The sequence below is a fragment of the Neolamprologus multifasciatus genome, chromosome 22 (genome assembly GCF_963576455.1).
Source record: "Neolamprologus multifasciatus chromosome 22, fNeoMul1.2, whole genome shotgun sequence".
Classification (NCBI taxonomy): domain Eukaryota; kingdom Metazoa; phylum Chordata; class Actinopteri; order Cichliformes; family Cichlidae; genus Neolamprologus; species Neolamprologus multifasciatus.
In genome coordinates, this window is record NC_140459.1 from 23380999 (window position 1) to 23404237 (window position 23239).

Sequence of the window (23239 nt, forward strand, 5' to 3'; positions counted from 1 at the left end):
CGTTTGCGTCTTAAAATATGCAAAGAGAACCAGGAAGTAGCCTGCTGCTATTAAGAAAGACTTAATTTGGTCTCTTAGAGCACGGCTTCATTGAGAGCTCTGCGATCTGGACTTCACTCTCTTTGAGAACTTTCTGGGCTAACACTAGATAGGTTAAATACTTCTATAGATGTACTGACCATTAAGAGAAATGTATCCATAAAATGGTTTGGCTTGACATAAAAAAAACAACAGCAGAAATAAATTAAGCAACATCAAGAAGTGACAGAATAATAAATCTTAATTTTTTATCACTATATGTCTAATTCTAAATCGTCTAAATTTGGATAACTTTCTTTGGTTTATTTTTTTAAACTCGCAAAGCAAACAGAGGGCAAACACCCAGCCGAGCATGAAGCCAACAACATAAAATCCTGGCCATTAATCCTTGCACACCAAAATACAGTACGACTGAGCACACGGCTCGTTTGGGGGGGAAAAAACAAACTGATGGTGACTCTGGCACGAACCTAACAAGCTCAGATTTTCAGTGAGATCAAAGATTAAAAACAGATCTAAAAAGCCTGCGGACTCTTCAGTGTGTGTGGGTTACTCAGGCAGGGATAAGGGCTTTACCGAAAACCCTAAAAGACTTACATTTCTAATATCTGACATAACAAGAGGAAACCCCTCTTCCCAAAGAAAAAAAAATCCTAGGAAAGATACTGGAATTCCTTAACATAAGAACACTGCGTCTAAAGCATATTTATGATATAAGGGGGTAACAAGGCACTATAATTAACATAAAGTGCTTTGTGGAGGTACGAACATGAAAAAAAGAAAAGAAAATTGTGTTTGGCCCTTGAAAACCTTTTTTTAATCCTTGAATTTGTGGTGAATGAGCCCTTGTTAGTAAAAACAATCATATTTGTGTGAGTGTTTGCTTCTGTATTATGTTAATCCAGATTTATAGTGTAAATCTAGGCAAACGGAATTGCTTCCTCTGGGGTTCGTGAACACGCCGTCCTTATTTACACGTGTTCGTTTGATCATTTTGTGTAAGTTGGGGAAAAGACCGCTTGAAAGTGCCCTTAACAGAAACTGCGATTTAATAATGAAGCCGTCCACTTTGCTGACATATTTGGAGCGATTTCACAATAAAAACAAATGATATGCAACGTGCAACAGCCACAGAAAACTATAGGAACTGAGTAGCAGTTCCTTTGAGATTATGCACGAGCGACTTCTCCGCTCCCTGTGAAATATCCAGGGTAATTCAATCGTTTCCTCTCCCATCAATTCACTACCAGAGCAAGCACGGGGCAATATTCTATCTGTACGGCCGAGATAAACGCGAGCTTTAAAAGTAATAAAATTGTAAAAGCAATTACCGACCCACAGCGAAACTGATTGAAGAAACAATACGGTGATTGGTTTCAAAAGGTCTGGAATTCTGAGGGAAATTATGTACAACGGGCAAATTTAAAGACATAATGTATAATAATAAGAATAACGGAGCAACAAAAATCCATAAGATGAATTTCCTTTTTTGATTTCTAACACACTCACACAAAACTCACACACAAAAAAGGAACTAAAGAAGTGAAAGGGATCTGAGCGTGTCCTGATATTGGGAATGTAAAAATGAATTTTCTTATGGGGTTTGATAATGAAGCCAAAATTAAAGCAAATTAGACGTAATGGCCCAATTTGCTCCTGTGAAATTCGCACACTATTCACCTCACTTAGCAGCTGCAGGTTAGCATTTACAGGTACGGGAGCAGGAAGTGGAGCAGGGTGTTTTTGAAAACATCCTTTCCCTCCTCTCTTTCTCTCTCTCACACACACAAACACACACACACACACACACACACTTAATACGGGTCACAAAGCATTCGTATTTTCATCAGACGTGTCATTCACCAGCCAAGGTAGAGCCCCGCTGTTATATTAGATGACAGTTTCCTCCTGTGTTGCATTTTCAATATAATATTTTTTTTTGCATATCACTCCCCAGTCGCCATAGATATGGGGAAGCGTTAGCAGCAAAGACATAAACACTTTTTTCGACCCCCTCCCAAAATCGTATTTATCATTTCCAATTTAATGCATGGGGAGTAATCAGTAGGCCAGCGACTCCCCTGCTGTCACAGCTCTGAGGAAGCCTTCTGCAACATTTTTATGAAGCGCGAAGACAAAACAAAACATGTTTTTTCTTCTTTTTTTTTTTTTTTTCCAAAGGGGAGCGAGCTGTCAGAAGTGAGCTTGCAAGAAAAAGACCTGAATGTAATCCAGAGGGAACGCATCTCTAACCCGAGCGCCTTCATTTGAACATTTCCAGAGAGCGAGAACATGACCTCACTTTGATCTTTGTTTTCCTAAGGCCAAAGTTTAGCGGAGCTACTGCTGCAACTTGTGTCACCTTTTAATCCAGTGAAACGAGCAAAGCTGGATCCGGGATTAAAAGAAACTTTGAAAAAAGAAAAGAAAAAAAGCAGATAGTGTAATCTAAATACAGATTTGCTGTCTTCTCGAGGAGAATGTGCTACAGTCTGGTTTGTTGCGACAAGGTCCTCAAGGGCCTCAGAGCAGAGGTGGCGGCATGGTTAAAAAAAAAAAAGCCTGTTTTTGGAGCAAATGTCAAGAGTACTTCCCCTTGCTTAACCTTTGATTCAAGTGTGTTAGCTTGAGAAGTGAATTTGTCTCTCTTCAGTCCCTTTGATCTATCTGATCAATAGCTACCAACCAAAAAGAAAAGAAAGAAAAACGATGGAGACTGGATTTATAGATTGTCGACGTTTAATTTACTGGTTTCCGGAGCCTCTGAGTTGGCGTAATCCTAAGATCGTAAACTCAATACTTTCGCTTCTTAAAGCGACAAAAAAATAAAATAAGACAGCATTGCGTGTTTGGTTGGATTTTTAGGGTGAGAACAGATGAGGGGAGCTACAAGATGTGCACATGAACATACGCACTCACACTCGCATGTACAACTCTCACTACAACCTCACTAAGTGCTTTTTTTTAATTTTAGCAGCCCAAGCTACCTTTTCACCCCTACACTGGACACAGCTGCCTCGCCAAGCAGAATTTTATTCCTGCTACAAAAAAAAAAAAAGATGAAGTCGAGTGTGTCTGTGTGTGTGTGTCTCCAGCAAGGCCTTCAAAGACTCACTGAATTTTTAATTCATCCTCTGCCAGAAACTGAGGGGTCCCAGATGATAGTTTTTGAGAACCTCAGGAGTGGATAGCTGGGAAGAAAACTGGCGTCCAGCGACTCAAAGAATAAGGTGAGCAGCATATAAGAGCGAACACAATAAAAATAGCAAATGAGAAAGAAAAAACAAAAAAACGAGAAAGATGAATCGAAACAGTCCAGACTGTCTCCCTCAGATTCACGCACAAGCCAATACGGCGCTGCCCGTCTTACAGTTCGCTTGCACAGAGGCCTCCGTAAGCTACAGGTATATTTCTCGACTTAAAAGTTTACAGGTAAATCCCTTTGGGTTTAGGTGGTGAGAAAAGTCATCACAGCTTTGCTCCCAGTCGTACTCCCCGCTGGCTGCAGTTTAAGGTGGAAGCTTTTCCTCAAAATATGGAGAATGACCAAGAAACCACGTAAAGTTACGAAAAGCGCGTTGTTGTTGTTGTCGTGTGTTCAGATGGTTGTCTTCACGTGGTTTCTTTCTGTTTGTTTTCTTATCGCCAGCAGGTAAGCGCCTTTTCCGCTGGAGATGTTTCTTGAAGGTATTTCAGCAAATAAAAGAATCTTTGTCTTGCCCTCTGCTCAAGGAGCTATAGATGTCCTCAGCTGGCACGCAGGCGAGGACGTGATGCACCTCTCGTCCCCGGACTGAATCGGTGACGTAACAGAGGATGAGTGTGTAGAAAATGGTGGGGAAGGGTGAGGGAAAAGGAGACGATAACCAATGGAGACGATAAAGATGACAGAGAGCAGAGAAAATATATTCATTAATGTCATTTTCCCATGATTCCAAATAACCATTCTATTTTTATAAACAAACTACACTGGATTTATTTTATACAATTAATATGATGGTGTGCGGATCAAAGGGAAGACTGTAGGAGGAAAACCAATCCCTGGTTTTTTCCTAGACATAGAAAAGTCTTCAGGGAAGAAGGTAAAAGGTTGAGTCTGAAACTACATTCTGAGAAACTGTGTCTTGCTTCAACAGTTGTGGCGCCTCAGATGTGCGATTATCTCAGGCTCACGTTATCTATTCTCATAGAAAAATATGAAATCATGGATGCCTGAAGGTCCAAGTTATTTTTGTATCGTGCAGCCAGGGTGACCCAGCGGTGGTGTGGTACTCACCTTCAGAGGAAGCGGTTGCTATACAGCTGTGCACACTGTGCTGACTGTGAACTCTGTCTCATTGGCCATGATGTCAGTGGGTTGGATGTTGCGGTCATACATAGGGTTCTCGAAAGTGGCTCGCCCGTTAGTGTTCTCATGGCCCACGTAACCATTGAAGGGAACTTTGGGTCTTCTTCTAAAAAAACAAAAACAAAAGGAGGTGCGGGTGGAGGTGGATGAACAATAATCTTTATCCACTCCTAGCACCAGATGTTCCTAATGTTGTGAGCATCCACAATCTGCTGTGTCATGGTTACGAAGCAAATTTTCTCTGCAGGGAAGGTTTCCTATTATCACAGATTTTCTCATATTGAGGGTAACATATGCCTTTAGTGGATTTAAAAAAAATTCTATTTGAAGTTAATGTATTTTGGAGGAGGATGCATATACTCAAGCAAGAGCAAACTTCACCAACTTGGAAAGAACTTCAAGTAAACATATTCCCTGTCAGCTTCTCTTATATGCATGTGTTTTATTTCCCTTGTCACTTGTCTTGTGTCATATTGGTCTGCTTCATGCCTCTGCTGCTCCCTGTGTTTGCAGTGTATTGTGTATTTTGAACAATAAAGCATGTGCACCTCAATATTCTAGCAGGCTCACAAGGTAAAAAAGAAAAGGAATCCGAGGAATATGGGTAACCTAATCACTGATGCAATAATATTGCTTTTATAAACATAGGGAGAATGACTTGAATAGGATGCGGCCACTTGGATGCTTCATTTCCTGAAATGTGATCGCACTAAGCATTTCTTCAGCACTGTCAACAAATAAAATAAGCTATCAGAAAATGTTGTTTGTCATTTTTCTGGTCTTATTCAAGGACACTCCTTCTTGAATAGTGAAATAATAAGGATCAGCTTGGAGTTGTAGTGAGCCTTACCTGTGTTTGTAGAGGTACAGAGCGAAGCCTGCAATGATCATGGCTATAAAAGGCACTAGGATGGCTGCTGCCACTGAACTGCTGTTGGAGGCAAAGTTGTAGCCTTGTTGGTCTCTGCTGGGATCTAAACTCTCTGGAAGAGAGACAGACAAGAAGTTAAGACATTACATGAGCATTACTTCAGCGTATGACTACAATTAAGTCCCATAAAAAAAAGTTCCAATAAACAAAAGTGATATTATCCTCCTCAGTTCATTAGTGGAAATAAATAGGATAACAATGTCATAAAATAATTTGTGATGACTGAAGAAGCCTACCAGGAAGACTCCATTTATAAATAATAGCCCGAGCAGCATAAACTGGCTTTTTTTTCCTCTTCTTGGTTTATTGCTTTACTTTAGCTTCATTTCACCCCCTGGGAATGTCAAATTTCATTATCCTAACAATGACTCTTAATTACTGACATCAAAGCCCGACAGCTATTAACTCATTTCAGATTCATTCTCTAATTTATGGAGGTGTGTGTCTGTAACAGCAACAGCGGAGGAGTGACGGCCCACCTGTTTGCCACGGAATGCCAAAAAAGCTCCAATAAAGGACGAGTGACAAACAGGAAGGAATTAAATTAGTAGGTTGTGCGGTGTTTGCCAATCAACCCCCCACCGCACACAAACAGATGCACAAACACAGGCAGACCGCGCTGGCGGTTACACCGCCGAGTTAAAAACACAACGCAAAATGTCGACAAATTAAGTTGGATTCTTTCAAAGATGTCTAGCCCACCTCCCACACACGCATCTGCTTTTTTTAATTTAAATAAACGCTTAAACTTGCGTACACATGAATACCCCGGTATAAGCCCCAACCCTCGGTATTAATTAAGAGCTGTTTGCTCAATCAGTTTGTTGTAGCAGGATGTGCATGTGTGTATCTGTGGACCGCACCCGCTCTTCAAACACCTTTGTCACTACAGCAGATTTTCACATCCACTTTCACCGTGTACACACACACACACACTTAATCTATGTTACCCTCGGCGTAACTTCGCGCTCAATTCCAAATTCCTGCTTGTATCTGATCCGTCTTTGTACCTACACTTTGGCTTCTTTAGTTTGTCTAGCAGCCAATATGGAAGCGTCTCCAGCGTGGGCTTTGCTTTTCAAAAGCTGCTAAATTCCTCTGAAATATGTCACTGCAAATACGAAAGCAGCCAAAGCAGCAGCAGCATTTGCTATTTAACTGTTTATGTGAATACGAGATATGACATCATGTGAGCAGATTAAAAATAAATAAATCTGGAGGACAACGGATCTATTTTAAACATAACAATGTCACAATTCATTCTTCCTCTACTCGTTTCTCCGTATAGCGCAGCAACCTTTAATGAATACCGTGAGCTAAAGAGACTCGGAGCGAGGCAAAACCTATCACGGGTACGTGAGAAATTAACAATGCTTAATCAAGCGTCCCTGACTGCTGATGGAAGCTTAGGACACAAGTAATATTTCATTTAAGTTATTATCAGATTACTATGCAATTTAAGGTACCCACTCAGAAATCACATTAAGCCCAATGTACGGTTTCTGTTATAGGAACTTTAAATTCACGTCCCCAACTTTTCCCATTTTTTTTGTGGATTTGCAGCTAATGTTTAAAATTTATTGATGGATATTTGCTGTTACGTACATGACACATTTCCTCTCTGCTTAACAGGTGGCAGTATTCTTAAACCAGAACTAATAGGAAGAATAATGTATAATTAAAGAATAAATGTACAGCAATACAATTAAAAAAGGGCCTTAAATATACTCTTTTTTTCATGACACATTTCTGACATAAAAGAAAGCCATGTATTGGTGCATTGAAGCATTGTATGTCAGGTGGATCTGACACAAAAGCAATGTTGCTTCAGGTTTAAAGGTACAGTATGTAATTCTAGGGATATTGTTCAACAGAAAAAATAATATTGTACTTATAAATATATACACTGATTAGTGAGCCATAATAGCTTCCAACACACTGATGCATTCTCCTAAAGTAATACTTTAAAAGTCCATAGGAGCAAGAGCTTTTCTTGAAAACAGTGGACAAGAAGGACATTGCCATCCTGTCTTCCTTCTCTCACTCCAACCAGTCACGGCAGATGGCCGCCCCTCCCTGAGCCTGGTTCTGCTGGAGGTTTCTTCCTGTTAAAAGCGGGTTTTTCCTTCCCACTGTCGCCAAACTGCTTGATCATAGGGGATCAAATGATTGTTGGGTTTTTCTCTGTATGTATTATTGTAGGGTCTACCCCTTACAATATAAATTGCCTTGAGACGACTGTTGTTGTGATTTGGCGCTGTATAAATAAAATTGAACTGAGTTAAATTGCTTAATTGGGTCTTTTGTCAATTCAATTCAATTTTATTTATATAGCGCCAAATCATAACAGCAGTCGCCTCAAGGTGCTTTATATTGCACAGTAGATCGTACATTAATAGATACAGAGAAAAACCCAACAATTATATGACCCCCTATGAGCAAGCCCATTGTCCAATTTGTTAATGTATATTTTCATCATCTCTTTCTCATTATATCTTTCTCCTCCTCCAACACTGCTCTCTTTCTCGTCCCTCATTTCTTCCTCACGTCATGCCTCATCTGGTAAACTAAAGTCAGGGTGCTAACAGATGAAAACATGTGCAAACATGCTTTTTTATACCCGATGTTGTTGCAATTAATCTTTGTTAGCAAATTACACATGGGACTATCCTGTCTCCACACAGCTGATAACGAGACGGCTAAATAACAACAACAGCTTGTTATGTTTGAGTCTTGAGTGTCCTAAAAATCCGTCTTTCCCTCTGATAAACCATTTGATTACATGTTAACATCGTATGAGAGTTTATCTGCATTGACTTAAACAATGTTAGATCTACTTCAAAGAAGTTTTCACTACTGTCAGCTAACAGCAGTCCTTACTGACAATAAAGTTCAGGATGTCCTCAACAACTCGCCAGAAGTGAGCTTGACTGACTCATCGACTTGTATCGGACTCCGTTCACAGTTTTACAGCTTGCTCCAGGGTACATAGATTTGGGCACATATTGACAGGTAAACAGCGGACTGACCGACTATATACTCTCTACAGATGAAGGGCGGCCAGAGTTGTTTTTCCCTAATCCTTGATCTTAATCCCCAATTTCCTTAGGGGTGAATAAGTGGCCCCTGTAGCAAGGATTCTGCACTTGAGTAAGAAATCTGCTGACAGCTAGTGGTGAATTTTTACACACTGTACCTTTAACACATAAGGCATGTATGAGTTGCATAATACATCACAAATTTGAGACAGCATACAAGGCGTGGTGAAAAATGTGCCTTAAAAAATACTAATGCACAGTTCATCTACAGCTTGATTAAACAGTTCTTGGGTGCATGAGAAGATCTAAAGCTCTGTTCATGTCTTTCATGGCTGTTTTTACTGCAACTGCTACGTTTCGATCTGTCAGTGGAAGTTTTGTTCCGTCCATTTGCACTTGTGCTTATGTGAGGCGCGGCAGTCTGTCAAAACAGCGACCCTTCAGTTTGATTTTCATTTTCGAGGAGTGGACAATGTTGCGGGAGGCAAATATGGCTTGTGGGGCAGATGGTGATCAAAGATTGTGTACGTGTAGCCAAAAACCTCCTGCGTTTTCAAAGTGCTCTGCGCTGGCTGGAGATGGCAGGTTGGCACACACTTGATGCTGTTTCCACTCAGCGCTCTCCCCCTGGACGCCTCAGGGCGTTTCAGTAGAACGCTACAATAACAGTCTCACCCTGGGGGACAGATTTACAGTGCATAACCCCATGTCTAAAAGAAAAATAATCGAACAGCATGCTCCAGGTCACTCTTCAACTGACGGTTTGCTTTTGAGCTTAGAAACAAACTGTGGACCCTTTGGCAAAAAACTGCTGAGATGGACCCCCATCACCGGGGATGATCATCCACATGAAGGCGAGGTCAGGTTAAAAGCAAAATTTGAATTCTGTGGAAAAATCGTGTTCGCAGTGCAAAAGGAGGTAGATGGGAAATGTCAGATCAGACTGCACTCAGGACAGATACTAACTTTAAATCAGTTTTAATTGATTCAATGTTTTAATCTTATGGGCTTGTTTCCAAAACCTACTGATCACACCTTGTATGTGGACAGCTGTAACTCTTTGAAAAGCACTTCTACATCTCTGGCAGCAAAGATGAAGTTGCTGAAGGAACCACAGAATGACACACAGCAATGAACAGATAATATTTACTACATGAAAACTGCCAGATATGAGGCTACTTGGCAAAGACTACAGGTGTCAACAAATAACTGTCAAAGGAAACATTCTGTTTAGCTGTTTATGAATGTGAGTGTATGGTTTGTGTATACGGATGTCATTTGTGTTTGCCTCTTGCTAGCTTCACAGGCACATGATCCTAAAGAGTATTTACACTTTACAGATAAGTGAAACCCACCACAGTGTATGCTGTAAGAGCTTAAGGATATTACATACATCTCAAGTGACATTTTTTTCGAATAGAAATCCAAAGAAAAAGAAAACAACCAGGAGACCACTCCTGGTTTCTGTGACCAAGTGGACCACTCACTCACCCAGTCTCTGGAGACCAAATTGGCCAAAGCCTTTTCCGGTGACAACTCCCTGGTACACGTAGGAGTTGGAAGAAGAGATGTAGGACACCTGGGGAGAGAAAGGATTGGAAGACAGACGCTTAATGTGTCACATCCCGGCTTCACAAAGGAGCGTATCACCAAAGTGTCAGCAGCTGGTGCACGCAGAAAATGAAATATCACGTCAAAAGGAGCTGAGAGGCACTCGCGTGGCTGACATTTAATGTGACGGGTTTTTTTCTTCTTTTTTTCTGATCCAGAGAACAAACATACGCACACTCAGCCCCGCTGCACACATGTGAGCTTGTTACCCAAGAGGATTACACAGAGGATTCGCACCGGGGCACACTTAAAACACTCGTGTGATGTGCATCGTATGACACATACGCATGTTTGAATAAACATAACCGCATTTACTGTGACCTGCTTTTTTTTTAATTAATCGGGAGAGAGTGTATTAGTGGTGCCTGAGGTCGGAGGATAATATGGGAGAGTAGAGTGAAAGGGGGTGGTGTGGGTCTGTGGAGTCCTGATTACCAGGCAATGATTTAACTGACATTTTAATTAAAGAGAAAACTCTTGGTGGGCCCTCCATCTCCCTAGAGTGACAAGGTTAGTGTGCTCGACATAGTTCACAATGTAGATGCGTGTGTGTATGTTGTGTAAAATCTTTTCAAGTACAACAAGAGGTGTTGTTCTGGACCAGAACCTTGCACTTACACGTCCATCTAGGGACCAGTTGTCCATTTTGAACTTGTTGACAAAGATCTCCACGGGGCCTCTGATCTGATGAACCTGTAGCACCAGCTGAGCATCCTCTCTCTTATATGTACCTGCAGAAAAGGGGTTGCAGTTATTTCGGAAAAACAGACACTCGTTTGATAAAAAGACGTGACATTTGCTCTGAGTCAGCCTCTTGTTGAGTTCATGTCGACTCTTTATTCTGTTTCTGTCTGCCTGTCGTTACCTTGTGAATCCACCGTAGGAAAACGGAACTCTTATGGATAATGGCAAGTCACCAACACTGTCTAATAAATGTATCTAATTTTAAGCTTTTAGGAAACGGGTGCAATGTGGTGCCCTCTTGAAAAATGTTTCAGTATTCTACTTTCATGTTCCCCTCACACTAAAATGCATTTTTGAGGAGGCACAATAGACACGTGCATGTCAGAAGTTTCACCAGCATGTGGCAGGCCGCAAGCAACCCGTGTGAAACATCAAAGGCGTGCAAAAGAAAATCCTGGAGCAGCAACATAAGTCCAATCTCCTTTTTAGAAAAAAAAAAAAAAATCAAATCTTGTACTCTTCTTCCTTGAGAGCCATTTAAAATTAACATATTTTGTCTTAAGACCTTAGTGAAACTTTTGCACTTTTGATAAACTGACTGGCTATGGCGCTGTTTTGCCAAGAATTACTGCAGGTAAAAATACATTATTAAATCTTGAGACGGTTCCCAGCCTCGAGGCACAAAGCGCAGCCTACTGGCTTTAATGAATCTTTAATTTTCTCTGTATTTATATTGTGTGTTCTACACATGACATGCAGCGATAGGCGTGCCATTAAACAAAACACACAAAAAAAGAAACTGCGAAGGTGCGAGAGCCCAATCGTTGCTGCTCGCTGCTGTGATTCATACAATAACTCGCATAGTAACACACAGTTGCTTAAGTTTTATTAAACAGCGTTCCCATTTCACTTTTATTCCCCTTCCAAGCAAGGCAATTTGTAATGAAAGATTATGGCCGACAATAACCAACTTTTTTTGTCACTGTCAATAAACCCCATAAAAACCTACAGTGTATGTGAAGACAACTCAATATAACACCTCTATAATAAAGATATCTGTCAGCCGGTGCCACAGCAGGTCTTACTGATGGGTTTTTAATCGTTTACGGACAAAACCGAGTTCTGGAAATGGGAAAGCTTTGCCTAGGCAGAGGAAAAATCTCATCAGACTTCCCATTTAAATGATGGATCTATTAAAAGATAAAATTCATAAAAACAATCTTAAACATTTTGAAAGCTAGTTAAAAAATGGAAATTTATAGTTTGTTGCTCAGTTTGTCTATTGAAAATATGTGAATACTACATATAAATACTACCAGCTACAGGAGTGAAGTGTCCAGGCTGCTACTGATGAAAATTTGATGATGATTGCAGCTGTGCAGTGATTATACCACTGAGAATAATATAAAATGTCTGCTGCTTTGTTACAGCAGCAATAATCTAATTCAAGCAGAGACCACACTGATTTCTTGCTTCTTGAACTCACTTGAAATTTGGATAAAAGCAAACTCAGTTGGATCTCTGATATGAGAAGCAATTTAGAAGAATTGACCCACACAGACTGTTTTTATAAGTGATGTTTTTCTTTTGAAGATCTTGAGTTATTGTTGTACTCACCTGCCAGTTTAAGTTCTACTCCACTGTGGTCGATGAGTGTCCCATTAACCCGGTTGCTAAAGGGTTCAAAGGCAGTGATGCTCAACATAGCTGGTTGCTTCTTCCCGAGGTACTCGTAGGATCCCCTCCAGAGGGAGTTCTTAGCAAATACACCAACAGGAACTGAAAGACAAAGGAAGGAAGGAATAGTAAAAATAAGGTGTTTTATTTTGCAGAGAGGGTTTCTGCAAAATTAACCTTGGGATTACAAGTCTTTGATATTTGACACATGAGTTTTTGAGACCTCTAGATCTTCAGTTTGATTTTTTTAACCCTAAACCCTCGTATGTTTTTTGTGCCCCCATAGTGAGGAAGTATTGTAATTGCTTCCGTTTCTTTGTTTGACTGTCTCTCAGTTTGTCAGCAGCCTTGAGTCCACAGTTTTCATGTTATTTTTGAATGTGTGATGGTAGATAACAATAAGAACTCAAGCTGATTTAATTTTGGTGAAAATCAAGTCAAGGTTAAGTTTACAACACATGTGAAAATCTGTTAAATAGCTATATTTGTAATAGATGGACTACACAACAATTTGCTAGGCCTTGGTGAACATGAGTACCTAGGCTGGCGTTTGACCTTGACCTTTACTGTTAGCACCCAAGGTCAAAGCTTGAAAACAAATTTCCATATCAGGTAATATATCATATTGAGAGAGCTATACATCGAACTTCAGGGAGATTTGCACTCTCTGAGTACTAAACAATCATTTGCACAAAAATCCTGGATGTAGCAAAAATATTGCAAATTGATATTTAAATTCTGTCTTTTAAAGAATTCGTCAGAAGGTTCAATAAACAAATGTTTGGAATGTACAGACAGATTTCCCATGACAGTTCAGGACACGATTCGCAGTTCCTGCACAATTCAGCAGAAAACCTCAGACTACGAAATCAGCTTAAAGGTCGAACTAATCACTGAAATCAGGTACGTATTGTAGATAACAAGGTTTCACACGACAATTTTCTTTTGTTATAGACTTTATTTGAGCACATTTAGGAGTTTAAGTATGGTAATCTTACATCCCAGGAGTGCCTTTCTTACCTGGGTGCTTGGAGGACGGCTCCTGCACTGGCACCACCGGGCCCCTACCACTTGGGCGAATATCAGCTAAAGAGAGCACAACACACACTATTAACAGAAGAAAACAATAAACCTGAGTATCCTGTAAACAGGTACAGTGTGGGCCTCAAGAAGTGACAAAAGAAGATCTCATTTCTACTTTCACCACAACAGCTCGAAGGTAATTGCAGTAGAAGGATGTCACCATCAGCACTTCCTGTCTACGCCTAATAACCCCTGTGGTGGCCAGACGGAGGGCTGCCTGTGATAGGACTTGAGTCATGTGTCAAAAAGCAGATCAAGTATCCCTGCGGCGTGAGAGACACGGTTTCACAGCTTCAGCGGAAGCGCTTTAATAATGCCTTACTGCACACAGGGGGCCGCGGGAATACATCACAGTAGTAAACATACACCCACGCAGGTAAACAGAGCGGAGAGGGCTTTACTCGCAACCGCAAACAAAGACAGGTATACTGATGGTAGTTTATGAGGACAAAAAAAATCACCTCGGATAAACGCATACAGACACAAGGAAACATGCACATCACACACACACTCCCACTGCCTTGTACTTTATTAGCTGCCAGTCTTTGATGGAGCTGCCCTTCCATCACTTCACCCACAGGCGCTGTTAATATCCTGTATGTGCTAAGGCTCTCTCTTTTTTGCCTTCACACTTAATGGCATGGCCTTAAAAACACCCATCAGCCTATATATTTCAGCAGAAGCCCCGACATGGAATCTATCACGTGGATATCCCCAACTCTAGTGCAGCTTTCTCTTTCAGCTATTAGCATTTCTCTACCCTACATAATCGTATGTCGATTACTCTTTTTTTGCCCCCTCCATATGTATTTAAGTCAATGAAGGTATCTTAATGGCAGTCTATTTGTCTTCTAGACCTTTTTAACACTACTTCACCATTTATAAGAGCTACTTCTGCTAACCTAATCAATGGGAAGCATTGGCCTAATCAAGTTTTGCACCCTTGCTAATGATACGAAGCTTACGCGTTTGTGCGTGCTTCTGTAGGTAATTCCATGTAGTCTAATTGCGTGATGGATGGGCCAACCTACCCTGGCATGTGTCTGAGAATAAGCGAGCGTTAACAAAGCAATTCATCAGGATTAGCTGAATCTGCGGTTTTTCCAAATTCTTTATCTGCCTCAATAATCCTTGTAAATACACATTATGGAGTCGTGCATGATAAATACAGGGTGTTTTAAGTGTCTAATACACGTAGCTATGTAAATGTTGAAAGTAGATCATGTGCACACAGCCATGTGCACACATTTTTAGTCTTACATTGTTTAGCCATGTGAGTGAAATTTAGCATCAGAAAAAACAGCAAAGCAGGTGCATGAGCTTTTTGAGTGTCGAGCACGTCTTCACGTTCCCTCGTGGATCGAATGTAACAATGTTTATACCTGCACACAGAGGCGGTTTCCCTGACCAGCTACCGTCGGACCTGCACGTCCTGTGCTCTGATCCTCCGGCCAAGTAGAAGCCGGGCTGACACGTATAGATCAGTGTGTAGCCCAGGGATGGCAGTTCAATGGCTCTCACATCAGACTGGGCTGGCAGCTCTGGCTGGCTGCAGTGGTGGGCTGCAGAGAGAGGGAGGAGGATTAAAAAAATAGTAGAGAAAGGGGACAAAAAAAGGATGAAAAGATGAGCGAGATCAGGAATCAGATGAGAGACAGTCAAGAAATAAAGGAAAAGTTTATACAGCAGAAGAGAAAACGTGACAATGGGTTAAGACAGAAGTATGTGGGAGATATTAGCCTCAGCTTGTTATTAGATTGTGTTCTTACCAATGCACTCAGGTTGAAAGCCACTCCAAGTGAGGTTTGGTAGGCAGGTGCGAGAAATCGAGCCCTGCAGTAAGTAGCCCTTTCTGCAGCTGAAGAACACCGTACTGCTGATCTGTAAATGAAAATACATTTTAAAAAAAAGAATAAAAATCCAAATAACACCTCAGTTTTTACTGAAGTGGAGCTGCAACTTTGCTATTACACTTGCCGTTGTCGGGTAACTAATCACATTAACAGCGTATTACAGCGTGTCGCTCGGAGTACACCCAAAACCAGAACATCAAAAATAAAGCAGCTGTAGGGGATTCAGCCGCCATTTATTGTATTGCTTATTTATTTCATCATTTCCATCTGGGCCCTTGTCACTCAACTCTGTACAGAAAATAACAAATGAGTACAGACAAAGAAAACATTCTCAATATGGTATCAGAAGAAAGACAGATGTGGGCTGAGCGGTGCTGTAACATCAATATTGCAGTAGCCATTAAGTCATGCCTGTTTGCTCACATAAAATAAGTATTAAAGGAGGGAAATGTACAATACGAACGGCATTAAGGTAAAAGAAAAAAACACATTTTGGGGGTTTCATCACATTTTTAATATATGGAAATCAATTTCTGGAGTGACCACATTTTCTCACCTGGTAGCCCTGGCTGTTGTTCTGATTTCCAAAGAGAGGTGTGCCAGAATCTCCACAGGTAGTGTGACTGGGATCTGAAATACGCCCCCACACACACACAAATACAAACACACACACACAAAAATGCTTTGATAACTATACTAACTATCCCCGCAATACAGAAGGTCCTCTAAACACACAGTACTGTGCAAAAGTTTCAGATTCTCATGCATCACACGGTGCCGTGATTACTGATGGAGGTAGTAGTACAGCTCGCAGAGGAAACATTTTATTGTATTTAGGTGGCTTTGTGATTTTATGTCAGCTGAAATGAATAATAACAGTAAGCTGGGTTCACTTTATAGTTACTTAATGGAGAATATTACTGAAGGAATGAAGCCCAATACTTAATGTTAATCAACTGTTTTTCGATGTGTGTGTCATTTTACTTTTCTGTTCACAAGAACATAAACATTCTCAAACAACTTTATTTTAGCTTATAGAAATAAGATAAGCTATAGTATAGTTATGGTTTAAAGAATAAAGAGATAAAGACAAGGAATGAACGGGACTTTTGTACGAGGTTTCAAAGAGATTTTGAACAGTTTTTTGTGAAGTCATCTTGTTTTCAGTACGGTGAACAAAGCCGCAAAAAGGAAGCCGGTGTTGTGAACCAAGGTTTTGCGAGAGGCAGAATAAAGCAGCAGCCATACAGTAACTGTGCAAATGACATTCATATTTTTTATTGACTGAATCTCACTAAATCTTAGTTTAATCTTTCCAACATGACACATCTGGTTAAACAAAGTCCAGAAATTGACTGCGGCCTTAATAAATTCCTGTTTACTAGCAGCAGGGTCAAAGGTTTGCATGTGTGCATATTTTAAAGTATCCAAATACCACAACAACCCCCAGGGCTGGAAACATTTATTTTATTTATTTAATCTTTAATCTGTTCCTGACTTTCTGAGTGCCTTTAACAACAACCCCCTCATGGCTTTAGCACTGCACACATCACAAGGATAGAGTTTGCATTAATTGGTGAAATAAATCCAATTCAATAAGAAATGTTGTACATTCTATCAATAAGGACCCTGGTGCTGTCAGAACTACAGCAATTTTGTTATGGTGAAAATAGATTTAACTGAGTCCGTGCTTGCGTGGAAAATGATTCAATAAATTCTTGTACTGGCTTTAAATAACTCCACAAGTTAATTCTGACTCGTGGAGTTAAGCAGCTATTTAGCTAGGTCTAATGGTTTTGCCTGTTTCCCGTTGTACTTCTTGGTGGAAAATGGCAACCGGAACTAAAACATGAGCAGAAAGCAGTAATCAGACCAGCCAAAGAGAAGCTTCTGTCAGGTTCAAGCTTATTTTTATATTGTTATATAGAGGCACTGATTTCTGTGCTGTTTTAGGATTATGGACATACCCAATAGGCTCAAATCATCATGAATGCAGAAACAATCATGCTTACCTATGCAAGACGGCTGCGTGCCACTCCAGGTGCCATCATACTGGCAGTATCTCCGCGATGAGCCGACTAGGACGAGTGGCGGGTCACAGAAGAAGGAGACGGAGGAGAGATAGGTGAAACCGCTGTCCTCCCTTCTCCCCTGTGTTGGCATTCCCGGGTCTCCACAAAAAACAGCTGTAAAGATGAAAGCAGAGAGATGATGTGACCCACTGTACGTTTTGCATTTTAAATAGATATTCTTCTGAGGACACACGCTACACTATACGTGGGTAAAACAATGTCAGAGAGAAATCATGACATGTAATTTAATAGCGATTCAGCATGGCGCCACTTACGGAAGCACTGTGGTTTCTCTCCACTCCAGTTGCCGTTGCCTTGGCATGTTAACACAGTGGGTAGGGACAGCTGGTAACCTTGGTTGCAGGAGTAGCTTATGCTGGAGCCCCAGGTGAAGTCTGTCCCAACAACCTGTCCATTAGGGATGGTGGGTGGTGGACCACATACGATTGCTGGAAGGAAACAAGGATGCATTAGAGGACTTTTATGTTTTCTGTCGGTTTCAGTGTTTTAATGCAAAAACTGATAGAGGTAAAAAAAAAGGCTAATCATGCTGTAACCCAAAAATACAATCAGGTCAACGTATACAACTCTACCTTTACAGAGAGGTTTGGTGCCATTCCAGGTGCGGGTCTTGGTGCAGATGAGAGAGGAGGCCCGATCGGCATCCATGGTGAAACCAGGGGAGCACTGGAACGTGACCGTGTGGTTGTAGGTGAAATCATTCCCAAATCTCACCCCGTTAGCCGGCACTCCGGGATCGCCGCAGTTGATTACTGGAAAAACATAAAGGTACTAAAAAGTAGATTCAGCTTGCTACCCTGTTGTGTCTGAGATATTTGACAATTTGATTATTTGCAGTAAAAAGAGCAAACACAAACAAGTTAATAAATGTATATTCAGAGTGACAACAGACCGAGGCTTATAATGAGGTGCTATAGGCACTTGATCCAAGTAGTTTACCCCCAAACTTTGTGTAAAACACAAACTGAAAATGTCTGATGTTACTGAATGGACCATTAACCCTTTGTTAACTTATAAACAACCTATTTTAGATAACACTGGGTTTATGGCACACGAGAGCTATGATAGTGCAACTATCATAGCTCTCTTCTTGTAGTTTGTTTCCTATTTTGAGTTTTTAGGATGCAGACACAAAATCTTGTGTTGAGTATCCGTCTGTGGTCGCTCCCTATAGTTCCAAAATGAACCACATTTCTCCTTTATTGTACTTTTTACATCCTGCAGGGAAAACAGCATGATAGAGTAACAACAGAGAGAATTCCACAGTGTGACTCAGCAGCCTTGCTGCTCAGCGCTGCTGTAAATATCAAAGAAGGAAAATCCAGGCCATATGACAACTTGAGCTTAGATGCCTTGGGACAAAAAGGCACTGCAAAATGTGTACATGCATGTTTCAGCAATATTCAATACAGGGTGAGGGAGCTGGTCCTCTTGGAAGTGGAGTGTCTCCTCTTTTCCCGGCAAAGCCTGGCTGGCAAGATTCTACCTGGAACCACAATACCTTTCCAGGACTGTCATCTCTTGAACAACACACACAGAACTGACGCGCACTGAGATCATTCCCCTCTTGCATAATATAATAACGATGCAAGTATAAGTTTTATGTACAAAATCCAGTGTCATTGCCACATCTTCCCGTTCCAGTAGCCATCTTTGTCAAGCATGGGCTTGACAAAGAGTTTTTCTTTCAAATCAATAGAAATCCTTCAGCCAGAATTGCTTCGCCTCACATGTGCCTCCCTCTCTGCCTCCAGGTGCCCTTCCAAAGAGCTTCAACACGTACTGCATTCACTTCTATGAATTACGTAGTTCTGAAATCCATAATGGGGCTGCTTAGGGCTTTATCCCCTCCATTCAGAAGAAACTGGTTCTCTTAGTGACCTCTATTTGCTGGGGTCTCTTGGTTCTGTACAGCAGCCACACGTCTTTTGTGAGACATGATGACAAAGGGCTGTCAGTCAGGCCCTTGAAATGGACCATGAATCGTACCAATTTCCTCCAGCTGAGCCAGTGAACCACATGAGCGATCCACCACTAAAACAAAGGCCACTAGAAGCAATTATTGTGACTCACATGTTCTCTTACAATTCTTGTGGAGCATTAAATAACTAAATTTTACATTTCCCTTCTCTAAAAGGTCTGGAATGATTTTGACCAATCTGCAAAGCCTACGTGGAAACAAAATCAAGCACAGAAAACGAAACTATTATCATTTAACTATTGATAATCTGACAGTCCTGAGAAGTTCTTTTGTGGGAGCTGTTAATTACCTGAGCACTCAGGCATGTTGCCGGTCCAAGTCCCATTAACAGTACAGTGCCGGGTCAGGAGTCCAGTAGAGTAGTAGCCCTCCCTGCAAGCGTAAGTGATGGATCTGGAAAAAGTCAGGCCATCGTGAATGAGGATCTGGGCATTCCGTGGAGTTCCTGGATTTCCACAAGAAACCACTGCAAATAAAAGAGAGAAAAAAAAACAGAGAAAAGAGAGAGAAACCATTAAAATAAGTCATATTCATTTACCGATAACCAGCACTAGGAAAATAGAAGAGATGTGAAAGATCATTAGGTCTTTGGTGTGGAATTTAATTTAACTTAAAGATCAGAGACAAAAGTCTGAATGATACATGAGAAATTATTTAAACCTTTTTTTAAATTCCTTAATTTCACTCATTTATTTTCTATTTAACCTTCAAACCTTTCACTCTAAAATCCCAAAGCCTATAATTACATATATTTATTTAGTAATATGCATAAAGCATATTATTTCAGTGTTTCTTTTCTTGAAGGTGACTTCCGCATCAATGTAAAGAGTTTTATTTGTATGCATTTTGGAAAAATCAAACGATATGTATTTTAGGGGTGTTTCTCTACAAAATTACTTTTAATTAATCGACATATTTGATGTGCATCATCACTCTGCTTTTTTTCTCTTTTTCTCTGTTCTTCATCCATCCACCCTAACACTACTCACGCTCCCCTGTGTCCTGCTTCATAAGTAACTCTGCTTTGATGGACACATCCTTTGCACAGAAAATCCCTCAGTGTCTGTCCGGCCGCCAGCAATGGTTCTGTTCATTACTGTCTCCAGCTTGCCCCGGGCCCTCAGAGCCCTGTGGACATGATCGGCCTCCCTTAATGACCAGATGTGGCCTGGCCCTTGAAGTCGGTGCCAAGTGAGAACAGGTGGGCAACCTCAGCCAGTGGGCATACCACACACATACCAGAGAGGCATCGACACAGTGTGAGGCGAAGGAAAGACGTGGTCGTGTCGGTGGTGGTGGTGGTGGTGGTGTGTGTGAGAGAGGGGACTGTGTGAATGTGTGGAGGGGTGCTGAGAGCACAAGTGGAAACAGCCCATGAGACTGGATGATGCTTCTGGAAATAACACACTCTGCACTAGGATTATGGAAGAAAAGGGCCAAGTTTATATGGAGAGCAACAAAAGGGCAGGGACAAAGAAATACAACCAGATAGCTGCCAAGAGACCTCGCCAAAATGGCAAACCGAGCGTATCAGTGATTCTATAATTCTAGAGTGCAGAAAGAAAAATGTAGTTTAACACACAGAGGGCAACATAGAAAAAAACAGGAAAAAATGTATGGGTGTCTTTGGAGTAATACTCCTATTACTATAGTACTTCTAAAGCTGATATTAAAGGGAAAATAGAAAAAAAAAACTATATATTGAATATGCACATAGATAACGTTTCGGGTATAAAAACCATAGTCATACTCACTGATGTGTTAATAATCTAAACTTCAAGCACACTCACACACACTTCTTTCCCTTTTCCTTTCTTCCAGATGTTTGATGGAAGAATAACTGTGCTGTTTTGTTTTCTCATTGTGCATAATGTCTTCTATTTCAGCAATATTAATAAAGTGTGCTTCAGCGAAAAGCTTAAATCCATCGACTGCGCACAAAATACACATTCAGCAAACTATTTTGGGGTTTTTTTGCCTCCCAAATGACTGCAATGGAATAGACGCAGTGTTGCACAAGGACAAAAATGCAAACCTTTATAGTGCTCAATAGAGAACGCATTCTCTGTAATGTGCTCTCTTCTGTTTAATCACTTACAAATACACAATAAATGCATATTTTACGAGTTTTTCAACGAAACTGAAAAGGCAACACCTAATTACACAGTCGCTGATTGTCGCGTTAGTAATAACCATTTCCAGCTGATGATTTTCTGATTCTTTTTTTTTTTGGATGTTGCTCCACTTTGGACTTGATGAGGCTACTATTATCATTATTCACTCATTCGCAAGGTGCTCACCCGTCATTAAGAGCACCTTGGGTTTTCATTGTCTTGCCCAACGACATTATGGTGACATGAGGAAACTGAGGAACCAAACCTGCAATTAGTGAACCCGCGCTGCCACCTGAAGCACAGTTTTGGTAGATATATTTCACTCATTACGTGTCTGTTGCACTAGAAATTAAAAAAGTCAAAGCAAACTTTGTGCATAAATTACTAAAATAGAGCAAAAGGAAATGTAAATGTGTTATTTATGTGCTTATATATCTCCCCGTACTTTTCCAGGTTCGGGTTGTGGTGGTTTGCTCAAACAGGTTCTCCAATTCCCCATAAGGAATCTTGAGGTGTTCCCAGGGATATGTAACCCTTCTATCATCTTCTGGGTTTGCTCCAGGGTCTCTAGTTGGACATGTCCAGAATATTTCCACAGTACACAGGGGAAGGCACCGTGATCGGGTTCTCGAACAACCTCTGAAGCAGCTGTTGTATTCCAAGCCCTCACTTGATACTGGAGCGCCAAAAGCTCAAAGGCGAAGGCGGGTTGGAACTTCAATTGACAGCTAAATTGAGGGCTTTACCTTAGTGCTCAGCACCCTCTTTTCCACAATTTGAAAGATTCCACACCAATCCACCTATTGATCCTATCTTACTCTTACCTCACCAAACCCCAGTATTTTTAGAGCTCTTCACTCAGGAGAAGATTCAGTATAATAAAATCTCTGAAAACACACAGATTTTCTGAAGTACAGCACTCACTGTGAAGTACCTAAATTATCACCAGGTATACGTTCACGACTCCAGCTATATGCTTCTAAAGACCTAAAGACAGCCAGCAAATAGCTATGATTTTGGCACTTCTTACTCTGACAGTACACAATCGTTTCATGCACACATGCAGCTCTCAATCAAACCTCACATGAACCTTTAATATCTCTGTAAGGGTGATGATAGAAGGAGACAAGTCCATACTGCATATATCCATTCAATGGTTAAGTTTGACGACTAACATGATCTCGTTCCTGGAAAAGCTCAGAAGTCAGATCCAGTTGTTGAATTGATGTGTGAGTTTCAATTTACAAAAACATGACTCGACCGCCCATTTGTACCAGCCTATGAAAACAAATAAGAGTGTATATTCCTTACCATGGCACTCTGGTTGTGTGCCCAGCCAGCTTCCATTGGCCAGACAGGTTCTCTCCGGAGAGCCCTTCAGCGCATAGCCTGGCTCACAGCTGAAGCGGACAACACTGCCCACCGTAAACTCCTCTCCTAGACGGATCCCATGCACGGGAACGCCCGGATCACCGCACAACCCAGCAGCCTCTCCTGAAAAAAAAAAAAAAGACGAAGAAATAAAAACTAAACGTAGCACGAAACAAATAATTTCTGACAACCCGAACACATATGAGAAATGTGCTCTATATTTTCTCACCTCACTACAGAGTCAGTTACTTCCAAAACACATTTTACTGCTCTTTATTCAGCACGGTGAACACGTAAAAAATGATGTGACTTTTTCATTTCACTGCTTTGACATATCTTTTACACCTTCCTTCAATAATTCCAGGTCTTCCATTTAAACAAGCTCAAAACGCTTAGCACTGCTGCTCATTTTACAA

At 40.9% G+C, this 23239-nt stretch overlaps 1 protein-coding gene across 1 annotated transcript in view; it reads right to left on the bottom strand.

Annotated features, from left to right (window-relative positions):
* Positions 1-487: 487 nt before the first annotated feature.
* Positions 488-23239, bottom strand: part of csmd2 (CUB and Sushi multiple domains 2) — a 265124-nt gene continuing 242372 nt past the window's right edge. Inside the window, exons 58-72 of the mRNA XM_085147768.1 lie at positions 22764-22946; positions 19628-19804; positions 17930-18109; positions 17612-17785; positions 17277-17450; positions 15821-15894; positions 15181-15292; positions 14794-14973; positions 13349-13414; positions 12269-12430; positions 10586-10698; positions 9848-9935; positions 5238-5370; positions 4316-4493; positions 488-3832 (exon numbers count right to left, since the gene is read on the bottom strand). Of these exons, the coding sequence (XP_085003894.1) occupies positions 4334-4493; positions 5238-5370; positions 9848-9935; positions 10586-10698; positions 12269-12430; positions 13349-13414; positions 14794-14973; positions 15181-15292; positions 15821-15894; positions 17277-17450; positions 17612-17785; positions 17930-18109; positions 19628-19804; positions 22764-22946 (1976 nt within the window). The 3' untranslated portion in view covers positions 488-3832; positions 4316-4333. The remainder of the gene's footprint in view (positions 3833-4315; positions 4494-5237; positions 5371-9847; positions 9936-10585; positions 10699-12268; positions 12431-13348; positions 13415-14793; positions 14974-15180; positions 15293-15820; positions 15895-17276; positions 17451-17611; positions 17786-17929; positions 18110-19627; positions 19805-22763; positions 22947-23239) is intronic.